The sequence below is a fragment of the Aplidium turbinatum genome, chromosome 3, assembly GCF_918807975.1.
Source record: "Aplidium turbinatum chromosome 3, kaAplTurb1.1, whole genome shotgun sequence".
Classification (NCBI taxonomy): Eukaryota; Metazoa; Chordata; class Ascidiacea; order Aplousobranchia; family Polyclinidae; genus Aplidium; species Aplidium turbinatum.
This window is the reverse complement of record NC_137474.1, coordinates 2,825,364-2,849,214: the sequence shown is the minus strand read 5'-3', so window position 1 is coordinate 2,849,214 and position 23,851 is coordinate 2,825,364. Positions and strand designations below refer to the sequence as shown.

General features: G+C 37.7%; 1 protein-coding gene across 1 annotated transcript in view; it reads right to left on the bottom strand.

Annotated features, from left to right (window-relative positions):
* The window catches only part of LOC145766468 (glypican-5-like), a 39,073-nt gene extending 16,166 nt beyond the window's left edge, over positions 1 to 22,907 (bottom strand). The window contains exons 1-2 of the mRNA XM_082578187.1: positions 22,421 to 22,907; positions 14,010 to 14,171 (exon numbers count right to left, since the gene is read on the bottom strand). Coding sequence (XP_082434313.1) covers positions 14,010 to 14,171; positions 22,421 to 22,580 — 322 coding nt within the window. The 5' untranslated portion in view covers positions 22,581 to 22,907. The remainder of the gene's footprint in view (positions 1 to 14,009; positions 14,172 to 22,420) is intronic.
* Positions 22,908 to 23,851: the final 944 nt, after the last annotated feature.

Below are 23,851 nucleotides of genomic sequence, written 5' to 3'. Positions count from 1 at the left end.
AAACAGACTTTTTTTAACTATTTACAATGTTAAAAAAAATGGAAACAACGCCAATGACATATCAAAATGCCAAAGTCAAATTAGCCTGCCAAATGCATTAAAAAACGCTAAAATTGCTAAAATTTGGGGTTAAAACCGTCAATATGCCAATCCTGTTTGTCGTGCAAGAGGGTTGGGCTAGGATTGGGCTACAAGTCCAGATGCTGTTGAGGAGCCATCTTCCAGGCGCCAGTACTTTGGACTACTCACTATAGAACAGCGAGCATTGCAATTCGCTAATCATACCGGTGTAGCCTCCATACTAGCCATCAAGACTTTTCCCAAAAACATGTGTTTCTCGGCAGTCGAGTGTAACAAAAATTGACAGAGATAGACACGTGTTTCGCCCATGAAGCTGGGCTCATCAGTATCGCACCACTAAATCATGCCACATCTCAACCGCTGCATTTGTCAGTCAATTGAATCCCTATCAGATGCTATTATAGCGACGTCCACGCCCAGACGTTCTCTTCCGTTTGTTGGAATTATTGACAGCCTTGTCTTTGATTTGAATCCTCTTAATGATACCGCCAATACACCAAATAAATCTTTTTTTACATTAATTTAGCGTCTTCAAAGGTTGATATGTTTTTGCTTCATAAACGATTTGGTTTAATTTTTTTAGGGATGCTGGATTGCTGGCTTCATACAGCTGCAGCTGTTTTGAGGAGGAGCAATTGCAGTTTTTCACACAAGAATAAACGGAATGCAATAGAAGTCAATATCACCACAAATGTAATTTCAGTGTATTATAACGTTATCTTTTCGTAATAATTCAGCATGGAAAGACATGAAATCAACCACAAAATGGAGCAATATATTGTGCAAGCTGAAATAAAAACTTAATATTGATAAGCGTGACATGAAAAGCAGATGACAAGTTGGAAATTGGTTGATAGCAGATGCGGTTTATTGATAAGAAATTGAAATGACCAAAACTCTCCCAAAGAGATCAATGGTGAACCACTGCAGTCTTAAAACGTTACTTTTTGTATATCGCTTCAACGTCGTTAAATGTCGAAATAATGTAAAACTGGCAACTTTTGCTGACTGGTGTGGTTATATCAATGTAAAAAAGGAGCATTTTGTCAACAGATGCAAGTTGCCGTGTGCTCATTGTAGAGTGTAGAGTGTAGACCAGTGGTTCTTAACCTGGGCGCTACCGCCCCCTAGTGGGCGCTGTTAACTTTTAGAGGGGCGGAAATATTCAGGGGGCGTTATAGGGGGCGCTACATTCAGAAGGTGTAACGATATTTTCCTCACTGCAAATTTGCTTTAGTAGTTCTGCTGGGGGTACGAGAATCCACCGAGGATGAGGAGCTATATACAGTATAGAGATTGTGTTTAACAAGGGAAGTAGTGATTCTCTCTCAGAGCATTCTATGTTGGCCTATACAGCACAATGCACAACACCATCCGACAAGCGTGGACGTCGGATGGTGTTGTGCATGGCCTTTGTTGTTGATAATGGGCATTGTTTCCCTTTCCTTCTAGTAAGTAAATGGCATTTTGTGGTCAGCTTTTGGCAGGCAGTGCAAGCAAACCATAAGGACTGGTCATAATAATAGTCAGTCAATAATGGTTATTAGTGTAACTCTTACTAACTACTAAAAAATCAGCAGAGATGTGCCTTAAGACTTTTAAGTTAAGAGCCTTAAGGCACATCTGTGCTGATTTTTTAGTATTAAAACTAACATCGGCTTAAACTAGTTTTTTCTTACTAACTAATAACTAATTACTACTGGCTGTAGGCTAGCCTTATAGTCTTGGAAGAAAATGTCATTAGTAGGCTACAGCCCTTATATTATGGTGGGCGCCAGACTATGGAAATCTCTGAAAAGGGGCGCCGGGGAAAAAAAGGTTAAGAACCACTGGTGTAGACCAACACTATTCAAAAAAAAGAGCAAGACCTTATGCAGTAGCCGCGTGTACATCAAAGATATTATTTTATGATCATTGATGTTTTGCTTATTACCCTGTTGAACAAGAAATTTTGTAGTTCGTACTGTGGTCCAAACCAAGTCATAAACTTATCTGGAGTCACATCTCATAATTCTACAAGCTCTTAAGATTTTGTCATTGGCCTAATTGCACGACACTGCTACAAAAGAGTGTGTTTTTTCGCATGGTAATAGCAAGGCCCATAACAAGCTTTAAGTTTATTGTTCACCAAGTGTCGTCTAAAAACAAAATACTCTACGATTTGGTTGAACTGAAGAACAAGAACCTGTGGTACCATGCACAGACTTTGTGACTCATTCCAATAGGTAGATAACAGAATCGAGGTCAAATTTTCAAGCAAGCTTTTATCTGTTGCTGATTCAACGTACGATTACATTGCATCAACAAACAATCGGTCGGTCAATTTTCACTACAGGAAACTTGACTTTCAACACTGCACTGCTTGGCAGTGACTTTTCACAAGTTTTCGACCACTGCAAATCCAGAAACCGCCATTCTCCAACGCACTTTCATATCCATATCTTCTTTTTCGGATGACCTTTGTTTACAATGTTTAGGGGTATGGTTTGACGAACTTTGATTTTTAGTACCCGTGAGGGGTGGCGGTAATTTGGGCTAAACGTTGAGGCAAGTGTCGAATAAACAGAAATTCAACATCACATATTTATAAATGGTGCAGGCCAATACAAGCGGGAAGCATAACAAACAACAATGAAAATTCTGATTAGCAACTTCACTACTGGCCACAGTCTCCTCTTCAGCCACATTGCCTTCAAGACAAAGTCGTCCATCAATGATGTTGATATTGCAAAGGTCTGTGTCACAAGAAGCCTGCTGAAACACATTTAGAAATAGATGCAAATTGGGCCTCATATCTCCTCCCAGTTGACTGCACTCCTGAGGGTCATTGTGCTGCTGCCTTTCAAATAGTCAAATTCGTTTTTGCAAAATTAGTATTTTACGCAAATCATTATCTTACGCAAATCATTGTTTTATATCATCAACGCTGTCAAAAACGGCAAAAAAAAGTAGGACAAAATTTGAGGACTACTTCTAGATAGGGATCCCAGAGAAGTCGTTTCTTGAAATTTCTTGCAAGTGTCCTCCGTGAAACAAAAGCCCAACTAGCACAATCTAACGAAAAATGTTGTATTAGAAGAAAGTGGGACCACGTTAGCAAAACCTATGAACTTACCTAGAAAGTTTCAAATTAGCGACATCAAAATAAAATTTTTGAGAAAGAATCTTTAACTAAAACACTATTTTCTCGAATCAGCATTATCTTATGACGTGACAAAAACATCATGGCTGTAAAATGCGGTGCAGTTCATTGAAAAAAAAAACACAAAAACGTTTGGGATTTTAGCTTCTTGGCCTATCATTTTTGTCACAAGGCGTTGAAAATTGCTTTTTAATTTGGCTCTAATTGAAGAAACGCTGACAACTTAACAACTACAAGCCTGCACCAAGCACTTCCCGGCACGGTATTTCGCGGTTGTGATAAAACGTATAAAGAATTGCAGACTACACAACTTACAGGTGGTTTTTCTCACTAAAGGCATTCAACCTTCGAGTAAAAAAGGGTTGTATTATGCAGCATATGATGTTTATACACAAACAATAAGTATTATGACAAAACTATGCAGAACCGCAGTGTTGAGCTGTTGTATCATAATAAATATCACACTTCGGAAACGCCGTTGCTATATCTTGAAGAGAAATGAAAGCAGGGGCCCATTTTATCGATAAGAGGTAATATACACCAGTGATTCTCAACCTTTTTTGGCCATTGGACCATATTTAAAAAAAAAATATCCGATGGACCACTTTGCTATGTTGACGCCTCATGAACGCCACTAGTCGAAACTGCATTGCACATAGGTCAGAAAACTCAAGGGCGTGTTCAATCTTAGTCCTTTATAAAATAATTCGTAATTAACTAATTAAGCAAACCCTCTTAATTTGCACACTCAATCTTAACTACTTGAATACACATAATTTTAGTTTAAAATTTTATTCTAACAAAACATCATGCACATATTGTTTCAACAGAACGATAATGTCTCAGTCTTGCCTTCTTAGCAATAGGAGGTTATAACATTTTGTTAATTTGAAGGCATTGCAGAATACAGTACAAAAAATATAACATGTGACATTCATAAAATAATTTAATTAACATTCAGTGAAACAGCGAATAGCTGTACTCTCCCTAAAGAAATTTTGTACCATGAAGAAGCGCAACCTTCGTGCACCGACAACACCACATTACAGCACTTCACTTATGCCTTGAACAGTTCAATAGCCTACTCGTCAACTAGTAAAATAAGTTCAAAAACTGGTGAGCTTATGCATGGACTATATTTAGAAGTCCATGGCTTATGCTAATCTAGCACTTTCAGAAAAATCTATCAAAAATCACGAAGTAAACATGATTATTACGTCACGCTGACATACAAGTCATACATGCTACATAATTTTCTTACACCTGTATGCAGTCCTCACATGTAATTTACTGCAGTAAATGATACAATTTTAAAGAACGTTTTATCAAGGATTTATAGAACTCTCTGTGGACCAATAAAAATTTCAGGTGGACCACCAGTGATCCACCTGGACCATGTTGAGAATCACTGATATACACCGCATAACTTTTAAAGAAGTATCTTATAATGATTCTATCAATTACTGGTAGTGGTAGGGCACAACCTTATCGCAAACAATGCAAATCACACAATCAGCAACCCCTGCAAAAATAGCATTTCTATCACTACTTTGTGAATTGGTAGTTGGTCGCTATACAAGGCTAACAAACTACCTGCAATTCAATTTACATAAAAAGCTTTTATTACAATGTATTGCACTAAATGGGCCAGCTTTTTAACTTGAACTTTGTGGATAGGTTCATTCAGTGGTTCCAACTCTGTACAGTTTTATGTCAGTGCCTTCAACCGAAATAACACATGAGAAAAATTGTGCAGGCATGCTAGCCCAGTTGTTAGAGTGCCCGGTTGTGAGATAGGAGGCGTGGGTTCGATACCTCATCGCTTGATGTAAAAGGTTTGCAAATGAATCACTCAACCGAGTTCCTGCGTAGCACTGAACACTAACGGATTATATGATCTAGTAAAATAATATCTACAACTGTCACAGATAGCAAAATTCGTCATGTTTACATTGATTCAACGTTTGCAGACAACGGATTTTGATGTCTGGCAAAGCGCCAATGGCGATGCATATCCTCGACAAAGTACATATCAATATTATTATTATTTTATTACATCACAAAGTGGTAAGAAATTCAATCAAAACAAAATGTTGATGGACGGAGGGAATGTTAAGAGAAAAAAGCTCAAACGTAGCCCACAACTATTTACGCTGCTTGTTTTTTTCACACAGCCTCAATAAAGCTTTGTTATCTCGTTAATATCTACATTGTGAAGCAAGCAGCGATCATGCTGCTAAAAGCGACACTCAATCTATTGCAGAGCCTTGTTTACTGAGAATATGGTTCATTTTAGTGGCATTCATTTCAAACAAAGTTGCAATAAAAGGTCAACAGGTGTGGAAAAATATTCAAAAATTGTTTGGCAAAAATTCTTTCTTATTGGAATGACGAGGTAATCACAGGATTGTGTCGAAACGAGTTTCATTATCTAACAACCTATTAACCTATAATTTGTTTGAGAGAAACTTTATTTTTAAGCGGAATATGTGGATAAGTTACTTGATCTAAGGACACTGTAGAACAATTATTCACGGTAGGTTTAGCTATTGCAGTTACTCCTCATTCAAAATGGAACGATCAAGTTAACGAGCCACGGTGTCAACAATAAAGACTTCATGCGGATTACTTCTGCTAAATACAGGTGGAAGGCAAAGTCACATTTTTTTACTATTTTTGCATTAGGAGACGTTGCTTTAACGTTTGAGAGGATGATCAACGATATAAAGAGACACCTGCGTTTCCTGTATGACAGTTGTCCGATAAACGTAGGTGATCTGCCTAGCAAACCTTAACCAGCAAAGTTGAAAGCAATCGGGGTACGTTATCTTGCAATCACTGACTTAAATCGCTGTTTTATCACTTTTTGCCAGCTCTGTGTCGAACAGGTTGGCTTCCGATAAACTATAGGTTCGATTTCAGGTCGAGTTATAGTCATACCCAGGGCCGTTGAGAGGATACTTTGGGCCAGGTACCAATCGGATTCTCGGGCCCCAAATAAAGACACTGCTCGTCATCGTAGGCCTATGGGGCCGAGGGTCTATCCTTTTATTACCCCAGACACTGCTAAGGAAAGGGCACTATATCTAAAGAATACACAGTGTTTGTTTTCAACCCTCCTGGCCTTTTGGAAAGGTCATGGACTCCTAAAATCATGGTGGGACTGGGTCTAAAAGTACCCTTTGGATCCCCCTGTTATCGCTACTGGCCATACCAAGGCTTAAAGAATGATATCAATTGTGTTATTTCAATGCTGAGAGGATAAGTCGTGGTGAAAATGTATTCGCATCGCAAATATGATACAAAGTGGAAAAGTACTCGCCACATACCGCTATCTCAGCTGTTGAAGAGCAATAATAAAAACTGTACGTCTTTATAATTTACGACATGATTTTTGCATGCCAACTGAGGTAACTAGAGAATTTTTTACTTAAAAATTTGTTTTTAAGGTAAAAAAACTTTATTTAATAATATCTCAAACTGTTGCATTTACAAGAATCACGAAATTTTAACAATTTTGTTATAATTTAGCAAATTATGTGATGACTACTTCTAAACTAGAGTTGAGAAAGAAAGTAGGAAAGATAATTGTGGTTGTGTCATTCGCCCTTTTTCAACCTTGTCGTTTATCCCGTTTGACAGATCCCTAAATCTCCCCCGAGAGCGCATGGATTGTTGAAAGATGTGGATTAACTCTCCAGAAGGAAAAAGGTTAGAATCTAATCCACCAAGACACTGTTTTAAATCGTCGTTACAAAACCTTAATCTTCATATCGCTACTTTCGTTTGTTTCTTCTTCTTAAAGAGGAAGCTTATCACGTGACCCATTTGCTGATCATGAATTGCATGACCAAGTTATCATTGTGACGTGTAACAATGAAAGTCATAAGAAGGTATAGAATTGTAACGAATAACAGCAGATTGTTGTGTATACAATGATGGCCAACTTCGACAAACAGCGTGACCAAATTTCCACTTTTCAAAGTGACAATTGCAAATCATTGCTGATGGACTCGTGACGTCACAGGAGCTGGCATGGGAGCATTCGAACAAGCACAAAAAAGAAAACAAGCAAAGTTCGTATCTAAGGCAGCAGCAAGGCTACAAATGCTTTTGAGGTACCACCAAGCTGCAAAGGTTTAAATTTTTTTACTCTGTTGTTTCACATCGAGAAAAAAGTGCAAATGCTTCCAGAACTTTCCCGGGCCCAAAATATGTTATGTTCTTTTCATATACTAACTACACCCCTGTCAACACTTCAATCTATGACTACCACCACAAGGAGTTAGCTGACATAATAAACTGAATAAATTTTAAGAAAAAAAATAAACAAGCTTAAAGAAAGAAAGTTTGGCGCGAAAACACACAAGGAGGTCTTGAAAACAAAATATGTCTCCACTCTTTAATATTTTAAGAAATGCAGCTTATAATTACATTAAATCAACGTAGACAAACAATCGTTTGATATCACAGAAGTTAAAATAAGGTGTTTGTCTGTGATCAAACAAAGCTCTCTATTTGGTTATCACAAATGCAAACTTTATATTTGTCGATATCTTCAGGCAAACATGGTTAGCATTTTTACGTTTATTAAATGTTGAAAAACGTCTAAATTTCATAACAAGCCATAAATTTTCATTGTTAATCGGATTGTAGTTATCGCAAAATCCCGGTCGGACACCTTTTCCGTTTAACATATAATCAACGTCGGCAGACAATGAATCAATGTAAACAGGGCCAATTTTTCTGGTGGAGTGTGAACTAAGTGGACAAACCGACCACCAAAGTGCAAGCGGAAGTTCATGGTGGGGCAGATACAAAGCAAATAACTTTTTTAATTAAAATTTTTGACCAAGTATGAATGTTATTTTTACTGATCACGAAAAATACTCCAAGAAATAGAAAAATACCAAATATTTACGAAAAAAATGGAAGAGCAAAGTACGAAATTAAACATTTCTTCGAACTTTCAGCACGTTGATATAGTGACCTGCAATCCTTGAAGCGAAAGTTTAGGAGACGTAATGATACTTTTCCCTCATATATTTTTACATGGTCGAAAAAGATTGTAAATTTGCTTAAAACTTGCCACTCTATTTTCTTAACGGATTTCAGCAGCAAAGGTAGCCACAAAATTTGACGGAATCACGCCAAATTAGCAATTTCCCTCTCTGGGGTCACAATGCATGTAAAATGATCGAAAAAATTGTTACTTTCAAAATGTATCGCGCTCATTTCATAGTGAGGTGAAATCTTTAGTCCGACTAAGTCAAAAATGACAGGTTTGCCTCAGGCCATGGTTTGACCAACCAGACATTACTGAAGCCACGTTCTTGATTTTAAATCTCGCTTAATCGTTTGTTAATCGTCACACAAACCTTAGCGGGGATATACAAACATATAACTTACAGCCTTCTTGAAACAAAGTTTCACCAGCAATTGTTGCGTTATTGTCATTTGCACAAATATATCGCTCAGCCGCATTGCGTGTAGCGTTCGCATCACTTTGACGTCATAAGAAAGAAAATTAAATTTATTGAATGTAGAAGCAATAAACCTAAAACCTAGAGTCAGATTTATTCCAAAAAAAATATGTTACAATATGGTACAACGATTGTTTGGGTGCAAGCCATTGAGTTCAATAACTTGAAATTTTATGTCAATGTGTAGCGTTGCTCAGATAGTTAAGTACAATTAGAGCAATCCAGCGGCAATTTCAACAAGGTGACTATATCCCTTTAAGTGCAATAAAGCCCAAGTGGCTCTTTCAAGTCTTTGCCCGGCTTGTTATCCGCCTAGTCATCAAAAAATGTGTCACTGACCATTACATGGAACGACAAACTCGTGAACGAATGATGGGCAGTTGAATGAAGAACGATACAGGTTGTTGCATTGAGTCAAGGCACTCACACCAACAATTGTGATTGCAGTTTTTGTCACTATTGATGTTGTTTGCGTGCTAGTACATTTTTACCTATCTTTTCACTTCAAATATCTTAAAACGGAATAGATGGAGAATGACAGAAAACGTTGGCTTGTTTTTGCTTCATATTTAGCATCAGGAAAAGATCAATTTTAAAGAAGCCAATGCCCACAAGATATGTTAGAACCCGTTGTTTTAAAATTTTCGTTTTTTTAGTAAATTTTGTTTGCTATGTTATTTCTAATCATTTGTACATTTTTTTTAGCAACAATGGGTAACGTATCATGATAGCCATCAAAATTCTTAAAATTAAAATAAAAGTAAAACTGAAAAAGTCATATCTGTAATCTGTTGATAAGATTATCACAGCAACAATAAAATGAAATTAATCGAAGCCATCACAGGCTAATTAACAACCATGACGCTGCAATTTTGGTTTCAGTTTAACTACCAGGGTCCTTTATAATGATTATTGTGAATCACAGTGGCTTGAACTATACAGAAAGCAAACTCTTTCTAAACAAAGCAAACTCTCTACCAAAGCTTTATCATAGTTGCTTGAATTTCATATGAAATGATTGCACAATTTTTTAAACCAAAAAGTAAAGAACATAACAAAAAATATACCAGAAAAAATCTTTTTTAACATCTTTAAGTCGTCAAGTTTTGCATTTGTCTCATACAAAAAAACGCCCTTATCCATTTCGAAAAAATAAAATAAAAATTAAAAGAACATTTTACATCACCACAACAAAACCGTCTTTGCTTACATGTAAATTATATAAAATATAAAACATTCCTTCGCTACAACAATTAAGGATATACGTCATCAGACATTGAATCAATGTAAAAAGGATAGATTTTGCCAGCTGGGTCAGAGATATCGCGTATTGGGCGAGGTGTCACGTGTTTGTACGAGCTGGTAGGAGTGGTTGAGAGAAAAGAGTAAAAATTTGTATAGTTTATTTCCACACCAATTAAATAGTCTCATCAATAAATTCATAAGAAAATGTCACGATTGGCGGTAGAATTTTAATGTAGTGTGTGTCAGAAGCCTTGCTGCTGTACTTTCTTCTTTTTTTTTTGTAGCACTGGATGGAGCGCCACCGCACTGGAGTCTCGGGGTAAGAGTGTCTAAACACAACACTGCAAGACAGATGGATTGGACGGTCTAGACTCTAGGCCAGGGTTTCCCAAACTGTGGTCCGCGGACCGTTGGTGGTCTGCGACGACTGCATAGGTGGTCCGTGGCGCTATGACAAGAAATTAAAAAGTCACACATATACGTTGTACAGTACTTACCCTGTCAAAGATAATTGCCGCAGTTCTTTACAACTTAAATGATTTCGAAAGCTTTTGTTATCCAGTATCGCAAATCTTACTTGTTGCACCTTCGTTGCAGTTAAAAAGTTGTTTACGAAAAATTAGTGGTACGTGGCCCAAAAAATCTCACAAACAGTGGTCCGTGACCTAAAAAAAGTTTGGGAAACCCTGGTCTAGGCCAGATGATCGTATTCTCATGCCCTAGCTTCCCAGATTTCACATCCTGCGATTCTGTTTGAAGAGATTGGTGAAAGAACTAGTCTGTGCGCCTCCTCTTCCAAACGAAATGGATAAACTGAAGGCCCGAATGACGAAAGCTGTTGCAAACAACGTAATGCTGGAACGTTAAAGCTGCCTCATATCATGGACTATTGATAAAGCCGCGTGTGCACTATTTTGAATGTTTGTACAAAGGTTAAAATTTTACGATCCACAATTGAAATCGTCAAAAAGATAAAAGAAATTTAAGCACTTTTCTAATGTAGATCAAATACCTCTATTTTCGAGTGTCATTCAGTTACGCATGTAATTGGCCTCTTATTGCATTTATCATCATCAAAACAATTTTTTGAAAACAGTTCAATATTGTGACATCTATGAGCCCTTATATGACGTATAGACGACAAAACACACAAAGATTTTTTGGTCAGAGGTATCAAAATTAGTCGTCAGAGTAATACTTGATGCAAAATACAACAAATGATAACGATGTACTCCACTTAACAAAGCTCCCTTTTTCGCAGATTTTGATGAATTGGACCACCGGGCTTAACTTAGGTCTACTGTATAATCTAAACTTACGCCATTTAAATGTCAATTAACGTAACATAAATAATGAAGTGATGTTAAAGGCTCAGTTCTTTGTCAATATCGTGAAATTTCAGTAGCAGCAGTTCGGTAATCTATCAGAAACCGAAGACAAAACTTGATTCTTAGTTGTCTGTATCGGACGGAGTATGACGAACTACTCTGAGCGCGATAAATCGATACAATTTATAAAAGAATCAATAATTAAAGCAATGATGAAGCAATGGCTAGAGAATGATCCAATAAAAGTGATCTTTTCGATGCTTTCCTATGATTGGAAATCTCAATTGTTTAATATTGGTCATCTTCGTCAGTTCAACCATCTATGCTTGAAGTTACCAGATGAAGTTTGGTGGTAACCAACCGAAGGGTCGAGGGGCTGGCTCTACCTTTCAAGACCTCTGAGACAATGGCAATGGCTTGGACTAAATGTCAGGGCAAGTTTTGAGCAACCCTTGTGGTGTGACGTCAATATTGTTATTGTGTTGTGACGTCATCCAAGTTGTGATTAGGGTTAATCAAGGTATGTTTTTTCAATGTAAAAATTACTGACTTAGATATCCTGGTTCGCGTCAACCCAGCCAACCAAATCCAGTACTTTTTTACACTGATTCAACCTCTACGGACGTTGAATCCATGCAAAAATGGGCTATTTATTGACTGGGATTGGTTTCTTAGTTGGACCTTATTCTTTAATACGATTACCCAGCAAGTATTGATATATATCAGCTGGAAAAAATAACGCAATTTATTTATATAATTGACCTATCAGATCAAAGATTCAATCAAACAGTTTTTAATGGTCTCAAATTTCATTTCTACTTAACGACAGCAGCTGTCTTAACGAAAAAGTAGGTTTGGATGAGGCCCGATTGAACAGGTAAGCAGGGTGACTGGATAACGCTTTGTAACGCCAACGACAATTCAATTCAAAATTGCAAGTAGTTTATTAGAAGTACATATAACTTTTAAGTACGTTGATACGCAAACTACAACTCCAAGTCACTTACAACAAGAAGGCCACACATTCTGCTGCATTCAAGCCACACATGAAACGCCTGGTAAAGTGTTTGATTGAACATAAATTTTCAGAACTTCATGTTTAGCTGCACAACAGGGCAACAGATGGACTAACAAATTAACAACTTGGACACCCTGGGAAAACAAATGCAAACGAGAAAAGCCAAAAATGAGATGGAGAGAAGAAATCGTCAAAGAATGTGGAACAATGAACTGGTACATAAAAAAACACACGATCGATTGGCAAGAAAAGTAGAAGGCCCTCGGTGAGCAGTGGGCTACAGCAGGCTGAAACTAATGATGATGATGAAATCTTGGAAACCGAAGTAACATATTCGTTATTGCAAAATAACTTCAAAACTTCCAAGCTTTTGCAGTCATTGGCCAAAGGTTTTTGTACAGCAGATACACCATCTGTAGAACATAACTCAAAACAGTTTCGTTCTTTCCCCAGGGTCTCTAACACGTAATTCACATTAGAAGGAGGAAATTTAATACCTGCTTTTCCAAAACGAGTATTTCGTTGTTTTTGAAGGATAATAGGTAGTACCTCTAAGTGGCTAACACATTTCAGACTAATGGTAAACAGATTCGTCTTTTTACATCATTTGTTTGTTATCAAACGTCAAATTAACATCACAAAAGAATCGATTAAGACTTTTTGTGAATACATCAATACGTTTCTTACGATTACTCATTGCTGGAGTTCTAGATTATCTCAGAACTTTGCGGGCGATAGCTCTGATTAGGAAATCAGCATTAGAAGATGTTTACTGCGCTTTCGATTCTGTATATCAACAAATTCTCTGATCTTTCTTATCTGATCTACAAGTGCCTCTTTTGCCACAAAATTTCTCCACTGCTGTGCCCTTTTTCTCACTTTAAAACGCCGACGTTTGTCGCCCATTCGAAAGCATAACAAACGTGTAGAAAAAGGAATAGCAAACTAATCCTTCTGATTGTGTTGAAAATTAAAAACAAAACAACGAATTGCATTAGAAGTGCTTTATAAATACCCATTATTTTGTGATTACAGACCACTTCATGGTATGGAAGGCATAGTCCCCATTGATTACGACACCAGGCAGGGGCTTACAGACGGGGGGCCCTGATGTATAGCGATAACACGAGAAAAAGCACAAAATATACACAAACTTTTAGTTTCAACGACGTGGAATCGCCGGAATATAGGCAAAACGGAATTAAAAACATAATCAGATGTTTCTGCACAACTTGTAAAAAGACAAACAGTACTTTTTGACATCTCAGGCCTCACAAGAACGGTCCGGTTGACAAAACTGCCAATGCCAACGAGAAACGTTTCGGTTTTCTTCCTAAGAGTCCCTTAGTTGAAAGAATAGAGGGAAACCAACTTAAATCTTTCACTAACGTATACTAACACTTCAATTCCACACCTCAAGTTTTCATGTTACGAATTGGGTGAGTTTTTTCACCTGTATTCAAACGAAATGCAGGTTTCGTTACAGCATTGAATGGAGAAGATATGTTTGTGTATTTTGCTTGAGAATGCAAATCTAGATCGTTTTGTTACATGTTGTACGCAGGTCATTTCAGACCAGCGTATGTTGATACTACAGTACTATGAAATCAAAAATAGCTATGTCGGCTATAGTTGATCTGTTCCATACGACGCAATTGCAATTGCTTACATGCAATGCAAGGTATGCCAAATCCAAGACACCTTCATCTTACCTTCAAATTCTTCTTCAAATCTTGTCAGATGGAGCTTAAATCCTGATATTTTTTGATGCAAAATATCAACAACATCTCCATTGGAAAGCTGCCGATACTTTCTCTCCATTTTACGGTTGCAACAGCTCATCTCAGAATTGCTGCAGATTTGTAGGTTTTTCGCTGAAATTAAAAATAATAAAATTAAATTGGGCTCTTTATTTACCATCCTCGTTCCGAAGTACTGCCAGCCATATAATTTTTTTTTATTAAATTCCATATTTTTAAACCTTATCTATTGGAGTCGTGTACAGGACGCTTAGATCAAGGGGACAAGAGCAAGCACCTCCACGTTGGCATGTCGGCAAGTACCAACTTGAGGTACCGTACGTGCTGCATTGTTTACAACTGTCTCAATGTAAGAAGAAATTTAGATCAAGTCCCACCAAACATGCTCCGTCGAAACGAAAGTCCCAAGGGCTTGCAGGCCGACACAAGCAAGCCAATCAATAAGACGACAGAAGTTGTGTGTAGAAACATTTCGAAGTAATAAATGAAAATACACGACAACATATGTCCATAAATATTAACACAGAATATCAAATCCAAAGGTTTTTAAAACATCAAAGAATCAATCCTTAAAATTAAACATAATTCCACGCAGCGTCCCTGATAATATTATTAAATAACCCATTGATTAAATATTTGGTGCTGCAAAACCAGTTAATTCGACGTAAGGTTTAGTTTTGTTATTCAAGAATATCAAAACAACGCTTTTTAGGCAATAATGAAGATGGAATATATGGAATCTCTCTTATTTTATTGAAATATGTTTGAGTCTTCTTGCCACGCATTCAGCATTATTAGTGGAAAACAGCAGTGAAGTGCAGTGGGTGTGGTAGGCCTACAAAGGTCATAAGGCTGGATACATCAACAGCTGATACTGTAAGCGGCGGATTGCTTTAAACGTCTGATTAGTTGATCGAGAATCGGTTTGCACGAAGTTCATCGGTGGATTAGTATTCGGAAATTTAATTCGTGGATTAAGCTGTTAATTCGACCGATTTTATTTATGGCCGGAAGATCTACTGTTGGTGGGCCAACCCCAAGTGTTACTTTTTGCTTTTTATAAAATCAATGGCTGAAATCTCAAATGAGGATTAGTTTTCTTTAGACTCGTCTTTTGTTTGAACTGAACAAATAAAATTATCTTGATCCTAATTGAAAATTTTAATATTTTTTTATGGAAACATGCGCACGACGACCGGTTGTCTTAGCAAGCATCTAACCATGTCAGCAAAAGCAATTATCAACAAACACTTCCAGCTTAGAAAAGGAGTCGTTGTCTCCTGTTTGTGTATATGCCTTATAATCATTCTGACAAGTTGAAAAAAGATTTATTCATGCATCTCATACAGAACAATAAATACAGTAGAACTCGGTTAATCCGGATTCGATTTGACCGGCGATTCCATCCGGATTAGGCGAAGATCCGGATTAACCGATGACGGTTTTTATCAAGCCTGACGTTACCTAGATAGAAGGGTATCGGTAAAAATCACCGAAATTGAACGCATTAGTGTGGTCATCTGTCAATTCCGAGACGCGCGATCACCATATTAGCGATAGAATTCTTTTGAAATGCAGTAGCTTATGCATGTAAAACGATTGTATTTGTAGACTCTGCGTCTAACGCAAGAACACACTGGTAAAAGTTATATCTTCAGACATGCGTGTCGGAATAATCTGTAGTCACTCAAAACTTTTGAAAGCAGTTACGGAAGACGAGTTTCTTTGGAAAACTTACAAAAATCAAACAAAGTCTTCTATTGGAAAAACATCACCGACATACCGCCGAAAATTCCACCGACATCTTTTCAAGTTACAGTACGAGTTTGGGCATTTGCGCAGGAATTTTGGGTTAGGAGGGATTCTTATTCATGAAAAAAAGAAATCCGCAATAATTTATTGCGTCACATTAACGGAACAATAGATAAGAAATTTCTCGCAATAAGCCACGTTACGTTTTAGCATAAAATGGCAAAACTGTCTGGAAAATCCGGATAAAGCGATAGAGAAAGCGCAACTTTTGTCCGGAATAGGCGAAGATCCGGATTAAATAATCCGGATTATCCGAAGCTGTTTCTTAAGAAAAAGATTACAAATCATTTGTACTTCCAGTTTCATCCGGATTAGGCGAAGATCCGGATTAACCGAATCCGGATTAACCGAGTTCTACTGTATTTCAAAAGTTTTAAAGCTCACTGAAACTGTACTTTGTTTGTTTGTTTCTCATCTTAATTTCTCCTACGCGTTTGTTGAAAAAAAAATCCGGGAGCTGTTTTTGCTCATTAGTAAACTTGAGTGCGTTTGTGCAATCTGTTTATTAGAAAACAATGGTTTTCTCCGCGAAATATATATAATTAATTAAACCTACAAACTAGCATGTTATCAGCACATTCCAGAACGTTTAACTTTAAATTGCACATTGTGTCATTTGTGAACATATATGAGCTTGGTAAGCAGCTGGTTAGTATTTTTCCCTCTGCTTCGTCAGGTGTAGGTTCGATTCCGGGGGGGGGGGGGGGGGCATAAAAATGGAATTAGAATTGTAGGCTAATGTATTTTGTTCTTTCTTGTGCTGAAACAGTGACCACGTCCCGAATAGAATACGTTTAAAAGGTACACTGGTACAGTCCATAAAATCGCAGAAAAAACTCAAGTCGAAACACAAAAGAAAAGCATAAACTGTTCATTTCAGCTGTTCAGGCCCACTGGTTATTGACCCCACCACAAACTCTGACAAGCCGAGAGGTTTCATTCCCAGTGAGACAATACAAAATATTTAAAAACGAAGCCAAACCTGTCTATGTTTTTTATGTAGAAATCAGTGTCGCCAAGTTAGACTAACAATATAGGGCAAAGCTACAACAATAAAATAAATACAACAAATAAATCCGTCGGCTGCATAGTCGACTGATAAGAGCCCTGGAACGGCAATCGAAAGGGCACCGGTTCGACACCGCTCAAGAACATGCGGCTGTGTCTTTGGCAGGACACTTAAAGGCACGCTTGAAGGTGAACACGAAGATTGGCTTCCTTTCCTTCCCGTCCACTTAATCTAAATCTTCAACCACTGGGTGTAAGCCTGGATACGACAAAAAAAATAAAAATAAATAAATCCGATGTATAACGAGAAAAAAAAGACAATATTTTCACGTTTATTATTTATCATCAGCAAACAAAGTATTGGTCGCTTCAACTTTAACTGAAGATCGTAAGTTGAAAGAAAGCCGCACACAGCAACACATCAGACACCACTGTAACTCCACAATGTTTACTTCCATGGCATGTGGATTCAACTCTTCCTCAGTTGACCAGACACTTTCTACCATTCCTTTGAACCACCACAGAGATCTAATTGGGGGGTACGTTTTGTGTTGTAATGTGGCACAAAAATGTCCTTTTCCCGCGATATCTATGTGATGTACAATTGTACATCCAGAACTTGACAATGACAGAATTAGCGTCATCAATGTCATGCACGCGCCACATGGGCTTCAGAGCAACTGCAGATGCCGCAGACAATAAACAGTTAAACACTGCGCGTTTCAATCAAGTCAAATGCGACAAGCAATGTACAGGACTTGTAATATTGACCCAGGCGTATAACTTCATATAAATATTTGATATGTCGTGCAAGAGTTATTTCCCAAATGACATGAGATAAAAGTGACATTAGTTCTGCGAAGTCGAACATACCATGGACTCATAAATACACTTCAATTGTTTTATCGCTCGCTTTTGCTGCCTCATGCTAATGACTGTGGACATGTTTACGAACGCTAACCAATAATAAACAAACAATTATTCACATTGCTCACCCGAACATGCTTATTTATCAACACTCGACTAACAGGATTATAATACTGATGGTGTGATTTATTTTTGTCCCTCTACTACGGCATCAAACGTTTATGGCCGAAAATACTTTCTTCAATTTGGTTATATTTGCCATTTATTAACGATGTGGTCATATTACTACTCTGATCGGTGGCCATGTTCTTACTGCTACGCTCCTCTTCACAAGCATAAAACTAATGCTGTTTTCAAAATAGTTAAAACAAATGGCCAGACGTGGGTTCGAACCGAGGTCTACGAGACACAGTTACCATTCAGTTGCTCCATGTATGTTTTTAGAAGAGTTGCTAACGTGGTTTTTGAACGGGGCCCGAAGCATTCAAAACATAAAAGTTTGTTCTAAAATTGACATTAACATTTATGTGTTAGAATGCTTTCTGATAAAAACAACAACTTTACAGCAAGACTCAGCTTGTTATTGCAAAGCTAGTTTTTTTTTTTGGGGGGGGGGGGGGGCGTTAATTTTGCTTGTTCTGAAAACGTCTAACTCTAAAGGGATCACCCATGATAATTAGTGACCTGCCACTTTCAATTTACACATCCTACTCTACTTCGTCAAAGAATCAACAAAAAGTCAAGAACTTACAGGTTAGCCTTAGAGTCACGTGACAAAGGGCCGTTATCTAATTTGTAAATGAACAACTGGTGAAAGCGACATCTTTAATCCGTTTTTTTTTTAACTTGTAACGATTTTAGTATGAGTTAAAATCATACACCATTGTACAATTTCCTTTGATAAGGACATGGCCACCTGGAGATGCGGCCTGATTTGTCACATTTTGCAGATTTTGATTACAGCTACTGCTAGTGCTTGACTGACATTTTTTGAGATGTTTTTACTTTTTGCGGTTTCCTAATGACAAAAAACTTTTTTGTTGCCTTGGGGAAGCAGAAGCAAATGAGAAAAAGTAAGTTGAAAACCGCAAAATCAGACTGTTATTGAAAATTAACAGTCTGACTAAAATTTACAAAATCAAATTTTCTTTGTTTTTCAACATGTGAGGATGTTAAAACCTATTGTGTCATCTGGGGAAAAGAATAAAGAAAGCGTAAAAATCTAATTTTTAGAAAAAATTATTTAAACGTTCGCCCAAAGTTAGAAAAACGTGGAAATTTCTGCAAAATGTGACAAATCAGGCCGTATTTTTAGGTGGCCATGATAAGGAATAAAAAAACAAATCGTATAAATTTACTTTCAAATTTCAACACAAAACACACCGCTTTCGTCGTTTCCAACCTCATACCAGATGGATGAAAAATTAGGTTAAGTGGACGGAAAGGAATGGGATTAGCCAAGCAGCTCCGTATCCGCCCTCAAACATTTTGCCAAACATACAGCCTCATGGTTCAATGGGTCTCGAACCCACGGCCAGCGATATCTTCTTTCGGTCACTCAATCAAAAGCAAAACACACAACAATGAAATTTAAGGGTATCACCACTCTGGACAGTGCCAAAGTCAGTCAATTTTACTCAAGGAAACAATTTGAAGTCACAACACTACGTATATATCTGTTGACACAAGCAATAAACTTCATTTGTCCCTTCATGAAAAAACTCAATTTATGGTAAATCAGAGAACGTATACGTATATACTTGAACGGTAGCTACGAAAATTGAAATAAAAAGCTTATTATAATACTGACGTTTAACGCACAGAAAGAAAGACCCAAATCAGACTTTTCGTTTCAGAACCAAATTCAAAATCAATCTATGATACTGCATCAAATAGGCATCATCACTTGGGTCTGCTACTATTCGGTGAGTCCGATTCGGTGAGAGCCCTATTCGGTGATTTTTTTGAATTTTTTTTTGAAAATTATCGGGTACCGTAGCCTAATTAAAACCCCTAACCCCAAAACCCCAACCCCCCTAACCTCAAACCCAAAAACCAAAACCCCAAAAACCCAAACCCCCAAAAAAACCCAAAACTCCCAAAAAACCCAAAACCCCCAAAAAAAACCAAAACCCCAACCCCCAAAATAACTTTGAGAAAACACTAATTGTTTTCACCTTTCTAAAAAAGCTAACGAAATAATCAAGAAACAATATAATAATCTTGTGGTTTTATTTATTGTGGCTCTGCAACTGCTAAGGTCTTTTAGCGACAGGGCTCATTTTCAATTTTGTAGCCTATCAGATTTAGAATGTCATTTCGTTATTATCCGACTTATCTTCACTGCGTTATGCAAGAAAGAACACAACCGGTACCATTTTTAAAGTCTTCAATATGACCAGACCTAGAATCGATCTCAGATCTACCACAGAGCCGAATGCGAAACCCCTCCGCCACTAAGATGGCTTGGAAAAAAGTAACAAAGCCAAGCATTCAAATCGTTTTCTGACAGCTGTGATAATTTGGCACTGTTAGCAGAATAATTAGAAAGAGACAACCACTAAAAGCTTCAATTTGTTCAACCATCTATTTGCATTCTTCCATCAACCAAGTAATCTTTATCTTCTGTTGGAAGCGGTAACCCACCCACTGTTTGGATTTCTCAAACTTAACCAAACAAAAAGTTTCACAGAAAAATTACAATTCTAATCGATATATAATACGTTTTCAAACGTTTATACAACGTAAAACAACAAGCTTTGGAAAAATCGCGAAAAATGTTTGATTTCAAATGCACAAATTCTCTCGGTATGCCAGACAGCAAAACCCATCTTTTTAACGTTGATTAAACGTCTTGGGAAGTTTAATTAATGTAGAAATCTTGGATCAGCAAACCGGTATGCTGAAGGCAAAGCGAGACGTTTGACGTTGACTAGACGTCAACAAACATAAAATTAACGCAACATTACTACGATGTTTCCCACCAGGAAATTTAATGCAAAGCATCAAAAACCCAAGATAAATATTAGCCCAGAGAACACGGTGTCTCAATCAAAATTAAAAGCCACTTCAAAGTATTGGTGACACTGTTGTCTTCAACAGCAGGTTGATGTAAGTTGCCTGGTTATTTATACGCAGCTATCCCTCTTAGTTAATATGTGGCCACGTTTTCAAGCAAATCTATCAGAAAAGCCTCCTGTACAAAAACAAGGACTATATACACATTCAAATAGTTTTGCAAATACAAATTCTTCATTGTGTTTCTTAGCGTATGGTAACATCGGCATTGAATCACACAGAAACAATGCTTTTTGTCTTGTTTTGTGAAGCGCATAGGCTTGAAACGTTTTCTAACAGTTTTTCACTCTTGCAAACTCCACTGGGTTTTTCCAGTTACATTTGCAATTCTTGAACAAGCTGCGTGATTTGCGTAATTTTTCAAGATTATTGTAAATTTTCAGTTTTGAAGTTCATCGCGACTTCTGCAATCAAAAGTGCAACTGTGGCCCACAAGCAATAATAAATGTATGAAACATAAAAAATAAACCAAGTCGCTTTTAGTTATCACGTCAACAACAACAAAAAACGAACCAACTAAAGAACTCCACATCACACACTCATAGACTTTACGCCCAAGCTACCAATCTAAGCGAAGTCAAAGATGTGAACAAAGTCAATCTTCAGCTCAAGAAGGTTGTTGCAGAGACCATGGCAGACACAAACATTTTTGCAAGTAAACTAACGGTTTGCGCACATGTTTTGTTATTATAGCTTACAACTTATTGTTGTTATTCTTAAGGGGTCAATGGCTGCAACGGCTAACGGTTAAAAGGACGACCGACTAAATACGTAAAGTTGTTTATTAAACAAGGCTCGAATGAAACTTGAAATTACAGCAGAATACACGGGATGAGTTTAAAAGTGTTGACAAATCCGTTATGTGAAGGTTGTCACTAAGTACGTAAAATTAGAGATACTTTGTTATCAGCTATACACATACAGGTCGGTTGAGAGGCTACATTGGCCCCGGTATTAATGAAAGTTCCAAGCCCCCAAAAAAGACACCGCTGAGCAAATGCATTATAACAAAAATATACGCGACGTTTTCTATAGAATTTGACTTACACGTTTACTCTCGACTTTCAAGGCATCTGGAAAGGTTTCGGGCCCCTGAATTTATTCCGGGCCGGGGTCCTAAAGTCCCCCCTTGTCAACGCTACTGCAGTGGCGTAGCCAAGGGGGAGTTTTGGGGGTTACAACCCCCCCCCCTTTGGCACGCGTATGACGTCACGATATTGAGAATGACGCTTTCAGTCTAAAAAAAATTGCCTAATTTTAAACAAAATTGCATTAAAAGAGCGAGTTTTGCCAATACCAAACATCTCAGCCAGGAATTAGCAACAAGAAAACACAGAGACTAAGCTTTATTTCCAAAAAATGCCGAAAAAAACATGATTTTATCCTTTTGCTATGCTACCGGACAGCACCATTTTACAGGAATATTCGTACCCACATTTTTGTTGAAAATGCTCTCAGAATGCACCAAATTCAAAGTAATTTTTCAAAATTTTCTGGGGGAGGCCCCCCAGACCCCCCGACGCTGGGTGGTCAAAACCCCCCCTTTAAAAATTCCTGGCTACGCTACTGCGCTACTGCATACATGTTGTCCGACTTACCTTGAGTTGCATGTGAGGGAACCATCTTTAATGGACCAATGCGCTTCGACACAAATGTTCGCCGGACTTCAGCGCACGAATCTCCGCCACCGACTGAAAAAGCGCCCGATGTATACGCAATCAATACCAAAAGCGAAATTAGGAAACGCGATTTCATCATTGCAAAACTTTTGTTTCAAATCTAAAGTCAGTGCAAGGTAATTGCTTAAAATTTTGGAAACGCAAGACGGAAGGAAAGTTAAAAATTCCTTTCAATTGTGAAATTTCTGTTTATTGCCCGATGTGGAGATTAAACTTAGGTGAAGTTGTTTCAATATTGACACAGCTTCAAAATCTGACAGGCAGGAATGGAGCTGTCAAAATATCCTTCGCTTTCGTAAATCAGCTTTCAAATATTCCAGAAATGAAGAAGTTTTTTCTCACATAAAATACTTCTGAGCGTTCTTCGAACAGTTCAGGTCACATATTAAGCAGGTTCACTGACAACTCTTATTCAACCCGATAAACTAAGCTCTGCAATGACAGACAAAATGAAAAATCAATGACCCCGAAAAGCTTTAAGCGTTTCATCAGCCTGCAAAAACAACAGCTTTATCATTCTATTTGAATAAGTCTGACCAGTGACGATTAGGTCTGCACTTCCAAACTTTAATTGTTAAACATAAAGATGTAAAATTTATCCCTATCTTTCACAATTCACATTGACTGGTTATGTTCCTTGTGTGAGATACACTTTATGACCAAACAAAACAATAAAAGCGAAAAAAACTGTAATATCTGGTCAAGCCTTTTCTGGATGCGTTGATGGACACAACTGGATACCTCACGCCGCCACATCTACCTGTCAGCTTGGCACCTGCCAGCGACTGCGCGATCAGCTCGAGATTTTACGGCGAACGAAAAAAGGCAAATTCGTTGATGGCCGCGCGTGGATTGTGACGTCATTATTAACTTTTTGGCCTTGAGTGAAAGGTGGTTGTCACAATCTGTCACCATCTTTCCAGGAATGGCCGAATTGTCGTGACATAAGCATAGCGGTTCCAAGCGTTTTCTTTTCGAAAAGCTTCAATACTTTTTTCCTTCTTAGTTGGGTTGATACAAATGCAGTTGCGCTGACAGGGGGGTTCAGGGGGTGTTTTTGGACGCGGGGTCAGGATAATTTTAGGAGCCCATAAACTTAAAAAAGGGTCCTGAAATTTCAAGAAACCACCGAGCATTCTTAGAACATACAGTAGGTAGTGCACTTTTCTTAGAAGTCTCTTTAGAAGATTGTGCCGCGACAATCTTCAATCAATCATTTTATTTTTCGTCATTAACGCGTCCGGGACGAAAAAGATACTACTAACTACAAAAGTCGATATAGACCTACCAGTTACCAGACCTCAATGGAACCGGCCCCAAATTATCCTTTTAATGGCGCTGTGCAAATTT